The sequence below is a fragment of the Typopeltis vanoorti genome, chromosome 3 (genome assembly GCF_054136105.1).
Source record: "Typopeltis vanoorti isolate ZY-2024b chromosome 3, IOZ_Tvanoo_1.0, whole genome shotgun sequence".
In the NCBI taxonomy this organism is placed as follows: Eukaryota; Metazoa; Arthropoda; class Arachnida; order Uropygi; family Thelyphonidae; genus Typopeltis; species Typopeltis vanoorti.
This window is the reverse complement of record NC_143551.1, coordinates 161,207,976-161,221,517: the sequence shown is the minus strand read 5'-3', so window position 1 is coordinate 161,221,517 and position 13,542 is coordinate 161,207,976. Positions and strand designations below refer to the sequence as shown.

Genomic DNA, 13,542 nt, shown 5'->3' with positions numbered 1-13,542 from the left:
TCCAGTGAGCAATGTAATAGTCAACCATTAAATTATTATTATTATTATTCAGGCCTCCATGGAGTCAAGAGACTCATCATGGGAAGTCCTTCTTAGGAAACACAGTCTATCATACCACTTCTTGAACTCATTGACCATTCTTGCTCTAACCACTTTCTCAGACAATGCATTCCATGGTTCAACTACCCTCCATGCAAAGAAATCACTCCTCACTCTCTTGCTCACAGCTTCCTTTCATAACTTCCAGGGATGGCCTCTTGCCATCACTCCTTCCTGCTGTTCCACCAAGTGAAAGAACTCCCCACCCTGTAACTGCCTCTCAACAGTTTAAAAGTCTTGATCATATCACCTCTCCTTCTATCCACTAAACTCTGTAGTCCATGCTCCCTCAGCTGATCCTCATAACTGATATTATACAGTCCTGCAACCAATCTTTGCTACCCGCCTCTGTACCCTTTCTAAGTTAATTTATCCCCTTCAAATCCTGGAGACCAAATTTGAAAACAATAGTCCAAGTGTGGTCTGATCAGGGTCTTATACAACGGAATGATAATTCTTTTATCTCTGCAGGTCAGCGTCCTTCTCAGTATTGCAGCAGTCCTCTGGGATACCTTCATCACCTTTACAATATTTTTCCTGAATTTCAGTTTTCTATCAATTATCACCCCTAGATCTCTTGTCTCCCCTACTTCCTCCAGTACAGCTCTTCCAATCGAGTATGCAGCCTCCCATCGATGGATCCCAAACCTCAAAACTTTACATTTTGCTGCATTAAGCCAATATCCCCCATTCATTTGCCCATCTGTTTAGTTTATTCAAATCCTCTGGCAGGGCTGCCACATCTGCACTATTACTGATAACCCTTTCAGCTTCATCATCCAAAAACAACTGAATATCCCCCTTGCAATCCATTGACAATGTCATTAATATAAATGTTGAACAATACAGCTCCCAGTGCCAATCCTTGTGGAACCTCACCTGTAACCTTCTGCTTCTTTGATATTACCCCACCATACACAAATCTCTGATACCTATCAGACAGCCAATATCATTAAATAATATTATATATCACTAAATAAAAGAATTATAACATTGTCTAATTCTGTGTATATTTATGAGAAGGTTTTCATATTTTGAGTTTCACATTATTGACAGTTAAATACTATTTTATTTTAACTGTTAGTAATGAATATATTCATCTGAATATATTATAAATATATTGATTGCAAAAAAAATTATGTTGATTAAGATGCTTTAATTTTTTTTGGCATCTTATACACTTTAGCCCATAAGTCATGAAGGGATTTAAACTTTTAATAACTTTTTTATTAACTATTTTTATTCTTTTTTTTTTTTTTTGTTATAATGAAATACTGAACTAGAGATTTTTTTTATTAGTTATGAAAAGCCACTTATTTCACACACCTTTGTGACTTATCAGCCACCCTGTACTTTCTGAATTCACTTTTAAATATTTCATGTTAATTATTTAAACCGTAATGATACGTGACCAAATTTTCTTTGTTGAAATTTGTTTAACTGTACGTATGTGTTCAGAAATTTTTTTTTTATAAATATAGTTTACACATGAAATTTTCAGGTGAGGGAATTAACGCGTGAATATCTTGAGTGTGACCTAAAATTTGGAGGATTTGTTGTGATATCCTGTCCTTTGAAATCTGACTCTAAGGCTGTTATTAAGGAGATTCAGCTTGCCAGTCACCATGTGAGTGCTTTAAATTAAATAAACATTGTAGAACTATATTTAAAATTGATTTTTCAGTTTAAGTGATTTTTTCACTTGATATTTTTACATCTTTTTTAAGCTTGCAGTAATTGAAGAATGCTTGAAGGATTACTTCTTGTTTTGACTGCAACCATTTTTAAAAGCAAAAACTGCATGGTACACAAAGTTTCGATTTGCATATTAGTAATTGCAGAATGATGAAGAAGAAAACTGTACTTCTGTGCTAATTATGATGGAATTTATAATACATAAATGCAGTAAAGGGACTTTCCCCATGCTGTATTAATTTATTATATTCACTATTTCATTACTTATTTTTCAGACAGCAATTTTCTTTCACATCCTACTATTATATGTTAGGTCTGATGGGATAAGCTCTTGTTTTTTGTCTTCTAAAGCAGGCACAGTGGAGGCTGCATGCAGAAAAACACTAAGAACCATTCAGCATACAAATATACTTTAATTTTCTTTCTGTGTGACCCTGTTTTTAAACCTTCATGATGACAGTTCACTTGTATGAGCCTCATTATTTGGTCATTGCAATGTGCAAAAATAAGGTTTTTTGATAGCTTCATACTTCAGATATGCAATATTTCATTAAGATCTTCCAAATGTTGTGTAATTTGATCTTTTAATTCCAATTCAAGGTACAATCTGATATAATGACTCTGTAGATTCAAAGAATCTACAGAGTCATTATATACAATGATCTCTTCTGAATGGAATGCAGGAAATGGACTTTTACGGCTGCCTCTTATAAGTCACATTCTCTTAACACAATGATGGTTGACATCACTGATAGTGTGGGTAGTACTGGTTTCTGGAAAACAATCAGTTTTTTCTGTTTAGTTAAAAAAAAAAAAAAAAAAATTAGCAGAATCTCAGAATTAGTCTGAGATTCTGCTAATTTGAAACTGCTAATAAGACATTAATTTGAAGAAGTTCTAACTAATGAGTAGAATTTCATGGATGGCATAAAGGTGATTTTTACATCATCTTATCGTATTTTGGAAACAAGGTTTGCAGTTGTACTAGCTTATTAATTTCATCTTTTCAAGTTATGTGATAAATTTGATTTTTGGAAGTCATTGATTCAGGTACTAGACAAAATTTGTCCAGAGTTTCCATACCTATAAGCCAGATTAGGAAAGTATAATATATTCTCATAGTTTCTCATATTTTCATATATTCTCGTAGAATATATTTTAATATTTTCTATCACTCTTTGTGTGGCAACACTTCATTTTTATAAGATGTTTTTTGGATTTCACCAGTAAAATGTAAAAATATCAAAATAACATCACATAACATTTCAGCCAGCCTTGATGTGACTATCTTCTTTATTAATGTTATAGCATTGAATTCCCCATGTTACTACCACTACCAGTAGTATTTCTGTATAATGTTAGTAGCAGTGAGTTCCCCATGTTACTACCACTACCAGTAGTATTTCTGTATATGCAGCAGTTTGAAGAGTTAGTGATAAGCCACACTGACTAGCAGTTTGGTGTCATATTTGTCACTGTTTTTATGACCCCACTATGTTATAATAAGTGTGACAAATTTTGTTTCATACTTAAATCACCATGATCTAAAAATCAAGTTTATTACAGAACTTGGAAAATATTACTGATTACCATATTTGGATGTATAGGTCGGAAAAATTGCTAACTTCCACTTTTGCATTATATTTATGGCACAGTTTCTTTCTGGAGGTGCGAGCTGGAAAATATTCCAGCATATATTGACCCAATGCACACCAGATGTTATTTGCATGATACTTCCAATCTTCATCCTATTTAAAAAATAATAATAAATAAATAATATAAAGCCTGTAGTGATCAAAACATTAATCCTATTACTGAATGGAAATTAACAAGCACAACTAAATCACCTTTTACAACTATATACTAAATGGTTACGGGGAAAAAAAAAAAGATATTGTTTGAAGAGCACCCTGTGTCAAGTCCGTATTCATGCAAAGAAGCTGTTATAATCCCATATGCTTGTGTGACTTCAAATCTTGTAAAATTAGAGAATATGCCATAAATGTCATCTTATAGCCAGAAACTAGTCATTATTAAGACCTCTAGATAAATAACATGTACTTTTTGAAAAATATACACATGTATACAAATGAAACTATTAGAAAACCTACGTGCAAAAAATAAGCCAGTCCACCAAAATATGTACCAAAGAGAACATCAGCGATGCTAATCAGCTGTGATGGCAGGACTAGCATGTTTTCATAGAAGATCATGAAATAAACTAGAAAATATCTTCTTCATTCCATTTAAAATGCTGTTTAAAATTTAAAATACAGGCATCTGCATTGAGTGAGAGTGAGCACTCATCATGGAAGGTCCACACTAACCATTATTGACATAATGTGTATCATTTCCCTCCTTAAACTTGACATCCCACAAACATTCACTTGTCATCTCTGTTCAATAAAGCTAGTCCTTATACCTTTTGCTAATCACACTCTTGCACAGTTTGAGAGATGGCCCCTTGTTTCCCTCCTATCTAGCCATGTATTGTAAAATTTTTTCAGCATCTGCTCTATAATCCCCTTTTTATGTTTCTGTTTTTTCATGATATTTTTTCTGTTTTTCTATTATACCCTCTCTTTTCTATAAATCAACTAACTTTTGTAACTCACAAGCCTATCCTCATAGAAAGTACTCCAAAAACAAGTCCATTTTGGTCACTAACTTCTGAATTCTCTTCACCACCACTTCCACATTCCCAAAAAACCCAGGCAGCAAAATCTCTGCATAATAATCCACATGGTTCTGTCAGAGCCTTATACCAGAGGGACAATATTGTTCTTATCCCTACTTTTCAGTGAATTTCTTAACAGCTGAGTGATTCTTTGAGCTATTTTTACCACTTATGTGATATTTCCTTTGAATTTCAACTCTCTGTCCACCATTACCTCTAAATAGTTAGCCTCATAAAATTTCTTGTGGTCCAGTTCCATCTATGTAATACACATACTATTTACTGTATTTGCCGGCATATAAGACGCACAAGCCTATAAGATGCATCCCTTTTTTGTACACATTTTTAGGAAAAAAAACTTTATTGCTGAATATTATAATGAATTTACAGTATTTCAAATACAAAGTAATAAGGTCTACTTTCAATAAATACCTAATCTAACTAGGAAAGAGTACCCACCTTTTAATCTTCTTCATCAAAACCCAGAAATTCATCTCCAGAGCTAAATGAAGAGACACTTGAAACCCCTTCTAAATCAGAATCTGAGTCCTCATACCACAAATTGTCCTCTGTGCCATGCAGTGCATTACTAATGCCACACTTCTTGAATGATTTAACCACTGTCTCATTTTTCACAGCATCCCATGAAGCTTTGACCCACTCACAAACTATCGAAATGCTAGGCCTCTTCCTGATGGCATAACCTCAAAATCTGAAGACTTCATCCAGCAGTCTTCTGGATGCAGTGTTCCACTTCTCCCTCATAAATCATCTAATTCCAGGAGTTAGACCTCTTGGAACTAATTAAGTTTTCAATTCCTTGAATTTATTTTTAACATCTGTTCTGTGAGAACGAAACTGATCCCATACTAGCAGGGCAGGCTTCTTCAACAGTCCGCCAGAGCGCCTAGACCAAATGTTATCTGTCCATAACTGGAATACTAGAATGTATTCCAGTAACTGGAATACATAACTAATGTAACTGGAGTGCTCTTCAAACACCGCAAGGAAGCAAGAAAGAAATCGCATAACTCGGAACAGAGAAAATTTCCAGAAATGAAAGTAATAAAAAACTGAGTATTGGTGTATAAAATGCACCCTGTTTTTCAGACCTATTTTCAAAGAAAAAAAGTGCATCTTATACGCTGGCAAATATGGTACATGTAAACATAAGAAATAATATTTATTAAATATACTACAAAATATTTCAGTTTGAAACTAACAAACTATCATCAGTGGCTGGAACAACATTTTTTTACAAGGTACAATGCAAACAGTCGAATTATTCAAAATAGTACGAGCTGCATGATATTAAATCAGGCTGAAACTGCAGAGTTGTCGGAAACTTGACGCCAGAGTACATATTGGCGCTAGTTGTTGCAAAGAAGTAAGCTGCCACGACGTAGAAAGAATGAAGAAAGTGGGGAATATAAAAATGGTTGCAGCGACTTAAATGCTCTCTCTTAGATATCTCTCATTTGGTAGTCTCATCATGTCGTGATCGGAGACATAGGAAGTCACTCGAAGGTTGGGAGGCCTTGTGGAAGCAGCCGTGGAGAACCAATGGTCATCATGTAGCCAAGTGTAGATGTGTTCCTGACCCAGCAAAGGTCGTATCAGTGAGCCTCTAACCATGCCGAGCTGAGTGACCAATGAGTGGCAAATCAACTCTGTAGCTCCCTCAAGAGATGGGCCATCCCCAAGATCGATGCCAAATCGATTTGATGACACCTAAAGAGAACCAGACAAAAGAAAGTGCCATCAAGAAGCATGTGAGAAAGGCCAAGTATGACCAAGTCCCAGGTAAGAGAGACATTTGTTAATTTTGAATAATTGTGCCTGAAGAATTTGTGTTTCTTGCAGAAAGAACTATCTAAGTTGAAGCTTTATAAGTGAAAGAACTTTAGAAATTATCTATAGGAATTAGACTTTTAAGTGAAAATTGAAGGCTATGTGAGACATTAGAAATGATATATTTAGTTTTGATTAATATGAGGTCCTTTAAGGAAAGAAATATGTGAAGGAGTGTGTGTTTTAAAAATGAATTAATTGTTTTAAATTAATCCCTTGTGTACAGTGGGAGGTATAATGTAATTAAACTGAGAATTCTCAATTATTTGTGTAGTCAAAGTATGCTAGAAATAATTCTTTATTGTGTAATATTTGAACTTGACTAATTAAATGTTCTTTGTTAATTTAAACCATGGAATTGCCTGATTTCTTTCCATTGCGCCGCTCATTCAAATGTGAACCAAGGAGGGTAGATATTTAAAGTAATATGGGCTACGACTGAAATGAATAGTAAAGTATAATTGAATAAGTGAATTGAGAGAATTAAGCAAGTGTTTACATTATTATTATAGTATGCCAAGCTGGGGAATAATTTCTTGATGTTACCCAGTCTAATTGTCTAGAACACAGGGTGGTGCAGTATAAAATAAATTTCCCTGCATTCGAAAGAAAATTAACTCTAGCTGAAGATAAACAAATTGGTGCTTTCCTCCCCCCCCCCTTACGGCAAGCCCTTATTGTTTAAACCACGTGTGCTAGTTAATGATAATGATTGAGCCAAATAGAAACTCGGAGACTGCAATAAGTGTTAAATGTGTATATGCTTAGTTAAAAGTAGAACATTTGAGTAAGAACGTAGTTTGAACAAATAGAAGATAAATAATAGAAATAAAAGAAGTAAAAAATGAAGAATAGAGGAATACTACATCATTGACATCTGAGCCAAGCTTTTGGTCATGTTCCCTAGTAGTACTAGTTCTTTTCAAAGCACTCCATTAACAAATTTGCTAACAAGGGAGAACGGTAAGCACCCATTGCTAATCCTTCTTTTCTTCTGCTCAAAATATTCTTCTTGGAATTTGAATAAAGTGCTATTAAATGAGCCATGGCAAAGTTGATACTAAGCAAAGAGCTGGTAGAAAGCTATAAAATGCATCTCCCAAGACGTTATGTGACCAGCGTGGAACATTAGGCCACAACCCCTCCATTACAATGCCAAGAAGAACAAAGAAAGGCCGTATAGCCCTTGGCCAGAATCATTCGATGTGATTAAATTTCCCCAATTATATGACTACTCTGATTAAAACCATTTATGGAGACCAGAGAATGATGCAGTGAGGGAGCTTTCCCAAATAATAAGCAATACTGGAATAGCTCAAAGAACTCATAAACATAACAGTAATCAATACAATCCTCTTTTCCTCTATATAGAAACATTTAATTGTCGAATGCTTGAAGAAGAGGAAGACCTTACCATCTTCCAGCAAGAACTAAAACATATTAAATGGGACATCATAGGTTTAAGTGAAGTTTGCAGGCAGGATGAACATTTAATAAAACTAAAAAATGGAGACTACTTATACTATTATGGGGAAAACTAAAGGACAATATGGAGTGGGATTTCTAAGTAAGAAAACAATTACATGTCTTATAGAAGAATTTAATTATACAGATGAACGAATAATTGAAATTACACTTAAAATAAACTCTAAACTTAAAATCAGGATCATCCAAACATGTGCTTCCACCTCATCCCATAATGATGAAGAGATAGAAGCATTTTATGACTTACTGCAGCACACTTTAGATAAAAAAGAAATAGCAATCAAAACTTTACTATATTAATAGGCAATTTTAATGCCAAAGTAGTTCATCCTATTCACCAAATAGATACAATAGGACCATACATATATGGTACAAGCAGCAACTCAGGAATGGCTCTTACAGAATTCTCTATCAGTAACAAGCTTTATATTATGAATACATTTTTTAAGAAAGCCCTCAAAAGAAAATAGACATGGAGAAGTCCAAATGGAGAAATAAAAAATGAAATAGATTATATAGTGTGTAATCATAAAGAAATAGTTCAAGATATTCAGTACTAAATCAAGTAAAAACAGGAAGTGACCACAGACTGGTTAGAGCCAAAATTAAAATAAACCCCAAATTGGAAAGAATAAAATGGCTAAACAACAAAAAATCAAGAAGTTTTGATTTAAAACATATTGAAAACAAGAATAAGGATTACGAAGAAAAACTCAATCAAAAACTAGACTTAATAAATATATTTGAGGAAGACAAATAAAATCAGCAAAAATCAACAGAAGTAATAATCTCAGCAGCCAATGAATTCAAAAACAACAAACAACAAAAAGACCATAAAGTTTCAGAGGAAACCTTACAACTACTAAAAAAGAAACGAAATATGAAACAAGAAAAAAACTTAATTTCTAAAATAGGATATGCTGAACTATGCAAAACAATAAGGAAAAAGATGAGAAATGAAATAAGATCTTATAACACTAAAAAAAAAAATAAAAGAAACAATTGAAAACAATAAAAATATGAAAATACTAAGAAAACATTTGTCAGTTGGCAAAAGTCAAATAACCGCAATAAAAAATAAGAATGGAAACTACAATAAGGAACCAAGAACAAATCCTAAGCAGGCTAGAAGAATTTTATAAAGAACTCTATAGCGATCCTTCAACAGATAAATCAAATATAAATAACTCTTCTCCATCGCATCTGGAATTCATCCCCCCCCCCATTCACTTCAGATGAAATTAAACAAGCATTAAAACACACGAAAAATGGAAAATGTCCTGGTGAAGACCTAATTCACATAGAATTAAATGGGAAGGAAACAATATAATTCACCATGTCACAAACTTACTAAATCTATGCCTAGAAGAAGGGAAGATACCAGAAAACTGGAAAAATGCTACTCTGATACTGTTATTTAAAAAAGGGGACAAAGAAAAAGTAAAGAACTATAGACCAATTAGTATTCTCTCTAATCTGTACAAAATTCTCACAAAAGTAATAACAAACAGGTTAACACCTCTTCTAGACTCAAATCATCCAGTAGAATCATCAGGATTCTGTAAAGGCTTTAATACAATTGATCATATTCAGGCAGTAAAACAAATAATAGAAAAAGCAGAAGAAAACTAATTGCCTCTCTGTTTAGCATTCATTGATTATGAAAAAGCATTTGATTCCATCAAAACTAATGCCATAATCAAAGCACTCCAGAATCAGGGAGTTCGTGGAGAATATATGGCTCCCTCCAGACAATATACCTCACTGCAACAGCAACAATCCAACTTCACAAGAGTAGCAATAAAATATCAATTGAAAAAGATGTCCGACAAGGAGACTCTCTATCACCCAAAATCTTTACAGCAGTCCTTCAAGAATATAATATAAACTGGACTAACCTTGGTATAAAAATTAATAACAGAAACTTAACACACCTAAGATATGCAGATGATATAATTTTTGCAAATACTAAAGAAGACCCTAATATAATGATAGAAGACCTATACCATGAAAGCAGAAAAGTTGGTCTAAAGATAAAAAAACTAAAATCATGTTTAATCATTTTGTAACATCAAAAAACATAATAATAGAAAACAATTTCTTGGAAAGAGTCTCTTCATATACATACTTAGGTCATCTCATTGATCTAAACTGTGGACTCCAAAAGAAAATAAATAGAGTTCAACTTGCCTGGAGTGCATTCAGAAAACTGAAAAGCATTTTTCAAAACAATGATGTCTCACTCTGTTTAAAAAGGAAGACATTTAACCAGTGTATACTTCCAGTCATCTCATATGGTTGTGAAACTTGGGTGCTAACAAAAGCACTGGCAAATAAATTAACAACTCAAAGAAAAATGGAGAGGTTGATGCTAGGCGTTACATTAAAAGATAAGAAGCGAAACACCTGGATAAGAAGCCAGAATAGCATCACTGACATCATTCTTCACCATGAACGACTAAAATGGAAATGGGCTGGACATCTATCCAGAAGAGAAGATGATCGATGGACCACCATATTAATGAACTGGATTCCTAAAGAAGGAAAACGAGGCCGAGGACGTCCTAAAAGAAGGTGGAGTGATGAATTGTCAAAGTTTGTTGGGGAAAATTGGTCAACCATTGCCAAGAACAGAGAAAGGTGGAAAGAACTGGAGGAGGCCTTCATCCAGCAGTGGACAGAAAATGGCTGAAAAGAAGAAGAATGCAGTATTTAAGGAGACTTATAGTGTCCTGTGGAAATAGGCCCTATAGTAGGAAGGGTTCTGTTTTTGGTACATCAGTGACCAGATTAATGATATAAAAGCTTGCAAGTAGATTGTATTGTGATGTCTTTGGTTCTTTCTATGAAGTGTGTTGTGTTACTGACAAAAGAGGTTGTTTTGCTGATGTGGGGGCTTAACGGTGTTATTAGATATTTGGATAGCAATGAAGTTGGTGAATGTCTTGCAGCAACAGTTTGTCTCAGTAGCAAGCCCTGCTTGTGTACTTTTGGGACTTCATAAATTCTTGGTACCAGGGAGGATGTCTTGAGATGAGATATTTTTTGGTATGTTCAGGTAAGTTCAGCATATCTTTTATCAAATTATTGATCTTATTATGGAAATGACCTGTTGGGTCATGATTTTTAGTATGTCCTTACTCCACAGAAGTCTGCACAGTGATATTCAATCCACAGCCTGTTGTTTTATCAAGTCATTATCCTTTTGCACAAGATACCATTTCTGTTTAGGTTATCCTTCATGATCACTGCATCACCTTTATTAATTACTCTCTCCAATTTAGCATCATCAACAAACAACTGGATATTTTCCCTTAAATCATTCCCAGTATTATTAATGTATAAATTAAACAGGAGAGGTTGAAGCACAGAGCCTAGCAACACAATATGTCATCTCTGTACTTGAATAGTAGTCTCTGATCACCACTTCATGTTAATCCTCATTTGCTCCAGCTTATGTAGTAGGGTTCCATATATCTAATTAAATATATGGAAAGTCCATATATTTAATTGATATCTCAGCTCTGTTTCAGTTTACAATGAACTCAGGCTATTTTGTTTGGCAGGAAAAATTCTATAAACAGATAGAGGGGACAGCCATGGGTTCACCACTTTCCCCACCCTTGGCCAACTTCTTTATGGAGACTTTTGAAGAGGAATCCTTAAACTCAGCCCCACAAAAACCTACCATATGGCTTCACTACGTTGATGATGTGTTCGCTATTTGGCATGGCCTGGATTCACTCCTCTCCTTCCTAACACATTTAAACAACCAACACCCTAGAATCAAGTTCATCCAAAAAGAAGAAAACAATAACCTCCCCTTCCTAGACACACTAGTCACCCGCCAACCTGATGGAACCTTGGTTTACTCAGTTTATAGAAAACCCACCCATACAGGCAGATACATTCACCAACAATCCCATCACCCTCCCCTCACAACAATATGGAGTTATTAAGACACTATTCAACAGGGCAAAAATAATCTGTTCAAATGATCAAGCCCTAACCACTGAACTGAATCACATCCGTGACACTTTCTCAGCCAATGGCTACCCTCCCCCCCCCCCCCCCCCCCAAAAAAAAAAGAATCCAAAAAATACTTAAACCAGTTATCCACAACCCACCTCCCCCCCTTTCACAAAAAAGATTACTCTAAATCCATCACCATTCCCTACATCCGAGACACCTCGGGAAAAATCAACAAAATCTTAAAAAAACATGACTTGACCACTTGTTACAGACCACACAGAAAATTGGCATCCCTTATCCGCTCCACTAAAGACCAACCACTTACCCTAGACCAACCTGGTGTATACCAGGTCCCTTGCAGCTGTAAATTGTCCTACTTTGGCCAAACAGGCAGGACAGCAAATATCAGAATCTCAGAACACATGGATTACATCTGATTTCACCAGTATAGCCACTCTGGGCTTGCAGACCACGCTCTGGATACTCCCCACAGAATAAGATGGAAGAAAGCCACAGTAATAAACTGCAGCAAGTTCAAATATGAAAGACTATTCATGGAATCAGCCCCAGCCCTTAGGAACATGCCAAACCTCAAGAAATTTGGATGCATGAGACTGCCCCAAATTTGGGAAACATTTATCAGAAGAACTTCAGCCCAAAGGCCAAGAACTACCAATATAGCCTGCCAGGGGCACCATCAGGACTTTTGGAAAACGTTAGCTTCTTAGCTTCGGTTCTCATTTGCTGTTATGTAATACTTGTGTGCACGTCTTTGTATTAAGTTCCCAAGAAGATGGCAACGTGACATTTGCCGAAATATCGGAAAGTATATATTAAAGTTTATTTAATTTATATTTCTAGTGTACACTGTCAATTCCTTAATTATTAGTTATCATATTCCTGATATGATCAGATATCTATAGTACCCTATAGATATCTGATCATATCAGGAAGGCAATTTGTTGCTGTGATGATTGAAGGGTTGGATAATTGAAGTACAACTACACTAGTGCTTCTTGGTATACCAGAAGTTATTTGACATGCTATGGTCAGTTAATTGAAGAGTTGTTTTGAAGGTGAGATAAATGACAGTTTACTGTATTCTTGATTCTATCCCTAACCTAGTTTTCTACTGCTTTAACCAGTGTGCCTGAAATACTAATTGGCCTATAATTTGCTACCTTCTGTGTTGAAGCCACCTTTATGTAACGAGATTAACTTTGTCTCTTTCTTTTTACCTCTGGCAGAGTGGGGTATTCATTAGTCTGTTGATAGAAAGAGGGCAAAGTCATCCTCATTACATGAAGGCCTCTCCAAGACAGAGATAGCAAATAAACTGCCTATTTAGAGGTCCTACCATTTCCCTTGCACTCTCATTAAATCACAGGTTGATATCTCATCTAGTGCCATGGTTGTTTTCACATTGAGATTTTTTTTACGAGTAATATCCTAAATACTGCTACCAGTTATTTTGCTTTATTCTCATATCAATCCTTGTTGCATCAGTCACTGTTGTATTATCTCTACCTGAACGACACATGCACATATGCAAAGTGATCACTTGGTAATTCAACTGCTTCTGCTTCTGTACCATCAACATTCATTTGAGTTATATTTCCATAATCAGTCTTTCTTTTTCTCTTTTCTCTCTAAGTAGCAATAGAATGAACTTTTTGGAATTCCCTTTGGCCTTCTCAGCTAATTTTCTCTCATCTGATTTTGCTTTCATCGCTTTACTATTGTCCTTCATGTCTGTGGTGTGG

General features: G+C 35.0%; 1 protein-coding gene across 5 annotated transcripts in view; it reads left to right on the top strand.

The window, feature by feature from the left end:
• LOC150108709 (endoplasmic reticulum transmembrane helix translocase) overlaps window positions 1-13,542 on the top strand; it is a 647,746-nt gene that overhangs the window by 405,915 nt on the left and 228,289 nt on the right. For all 5 annotated transcript variants that reach the window (XR_016548145.1, XR_016548143.1, XR_016548146.1 and 2 more), the window contains exon 14: window positions 1,601-1,726. Coding sequence is in view for 1 of the 5 variants with exons in the window: in XM_090390936.1 (XP_090247062.1) it covers window positions 1,601-1,726 (126 nt within the window). In the remaining 4 variants the exon portion in view is untranslated. The remainder of the gene's footprint in view (window positions 1-1,600; window positions 1,727-13,542) is intronic.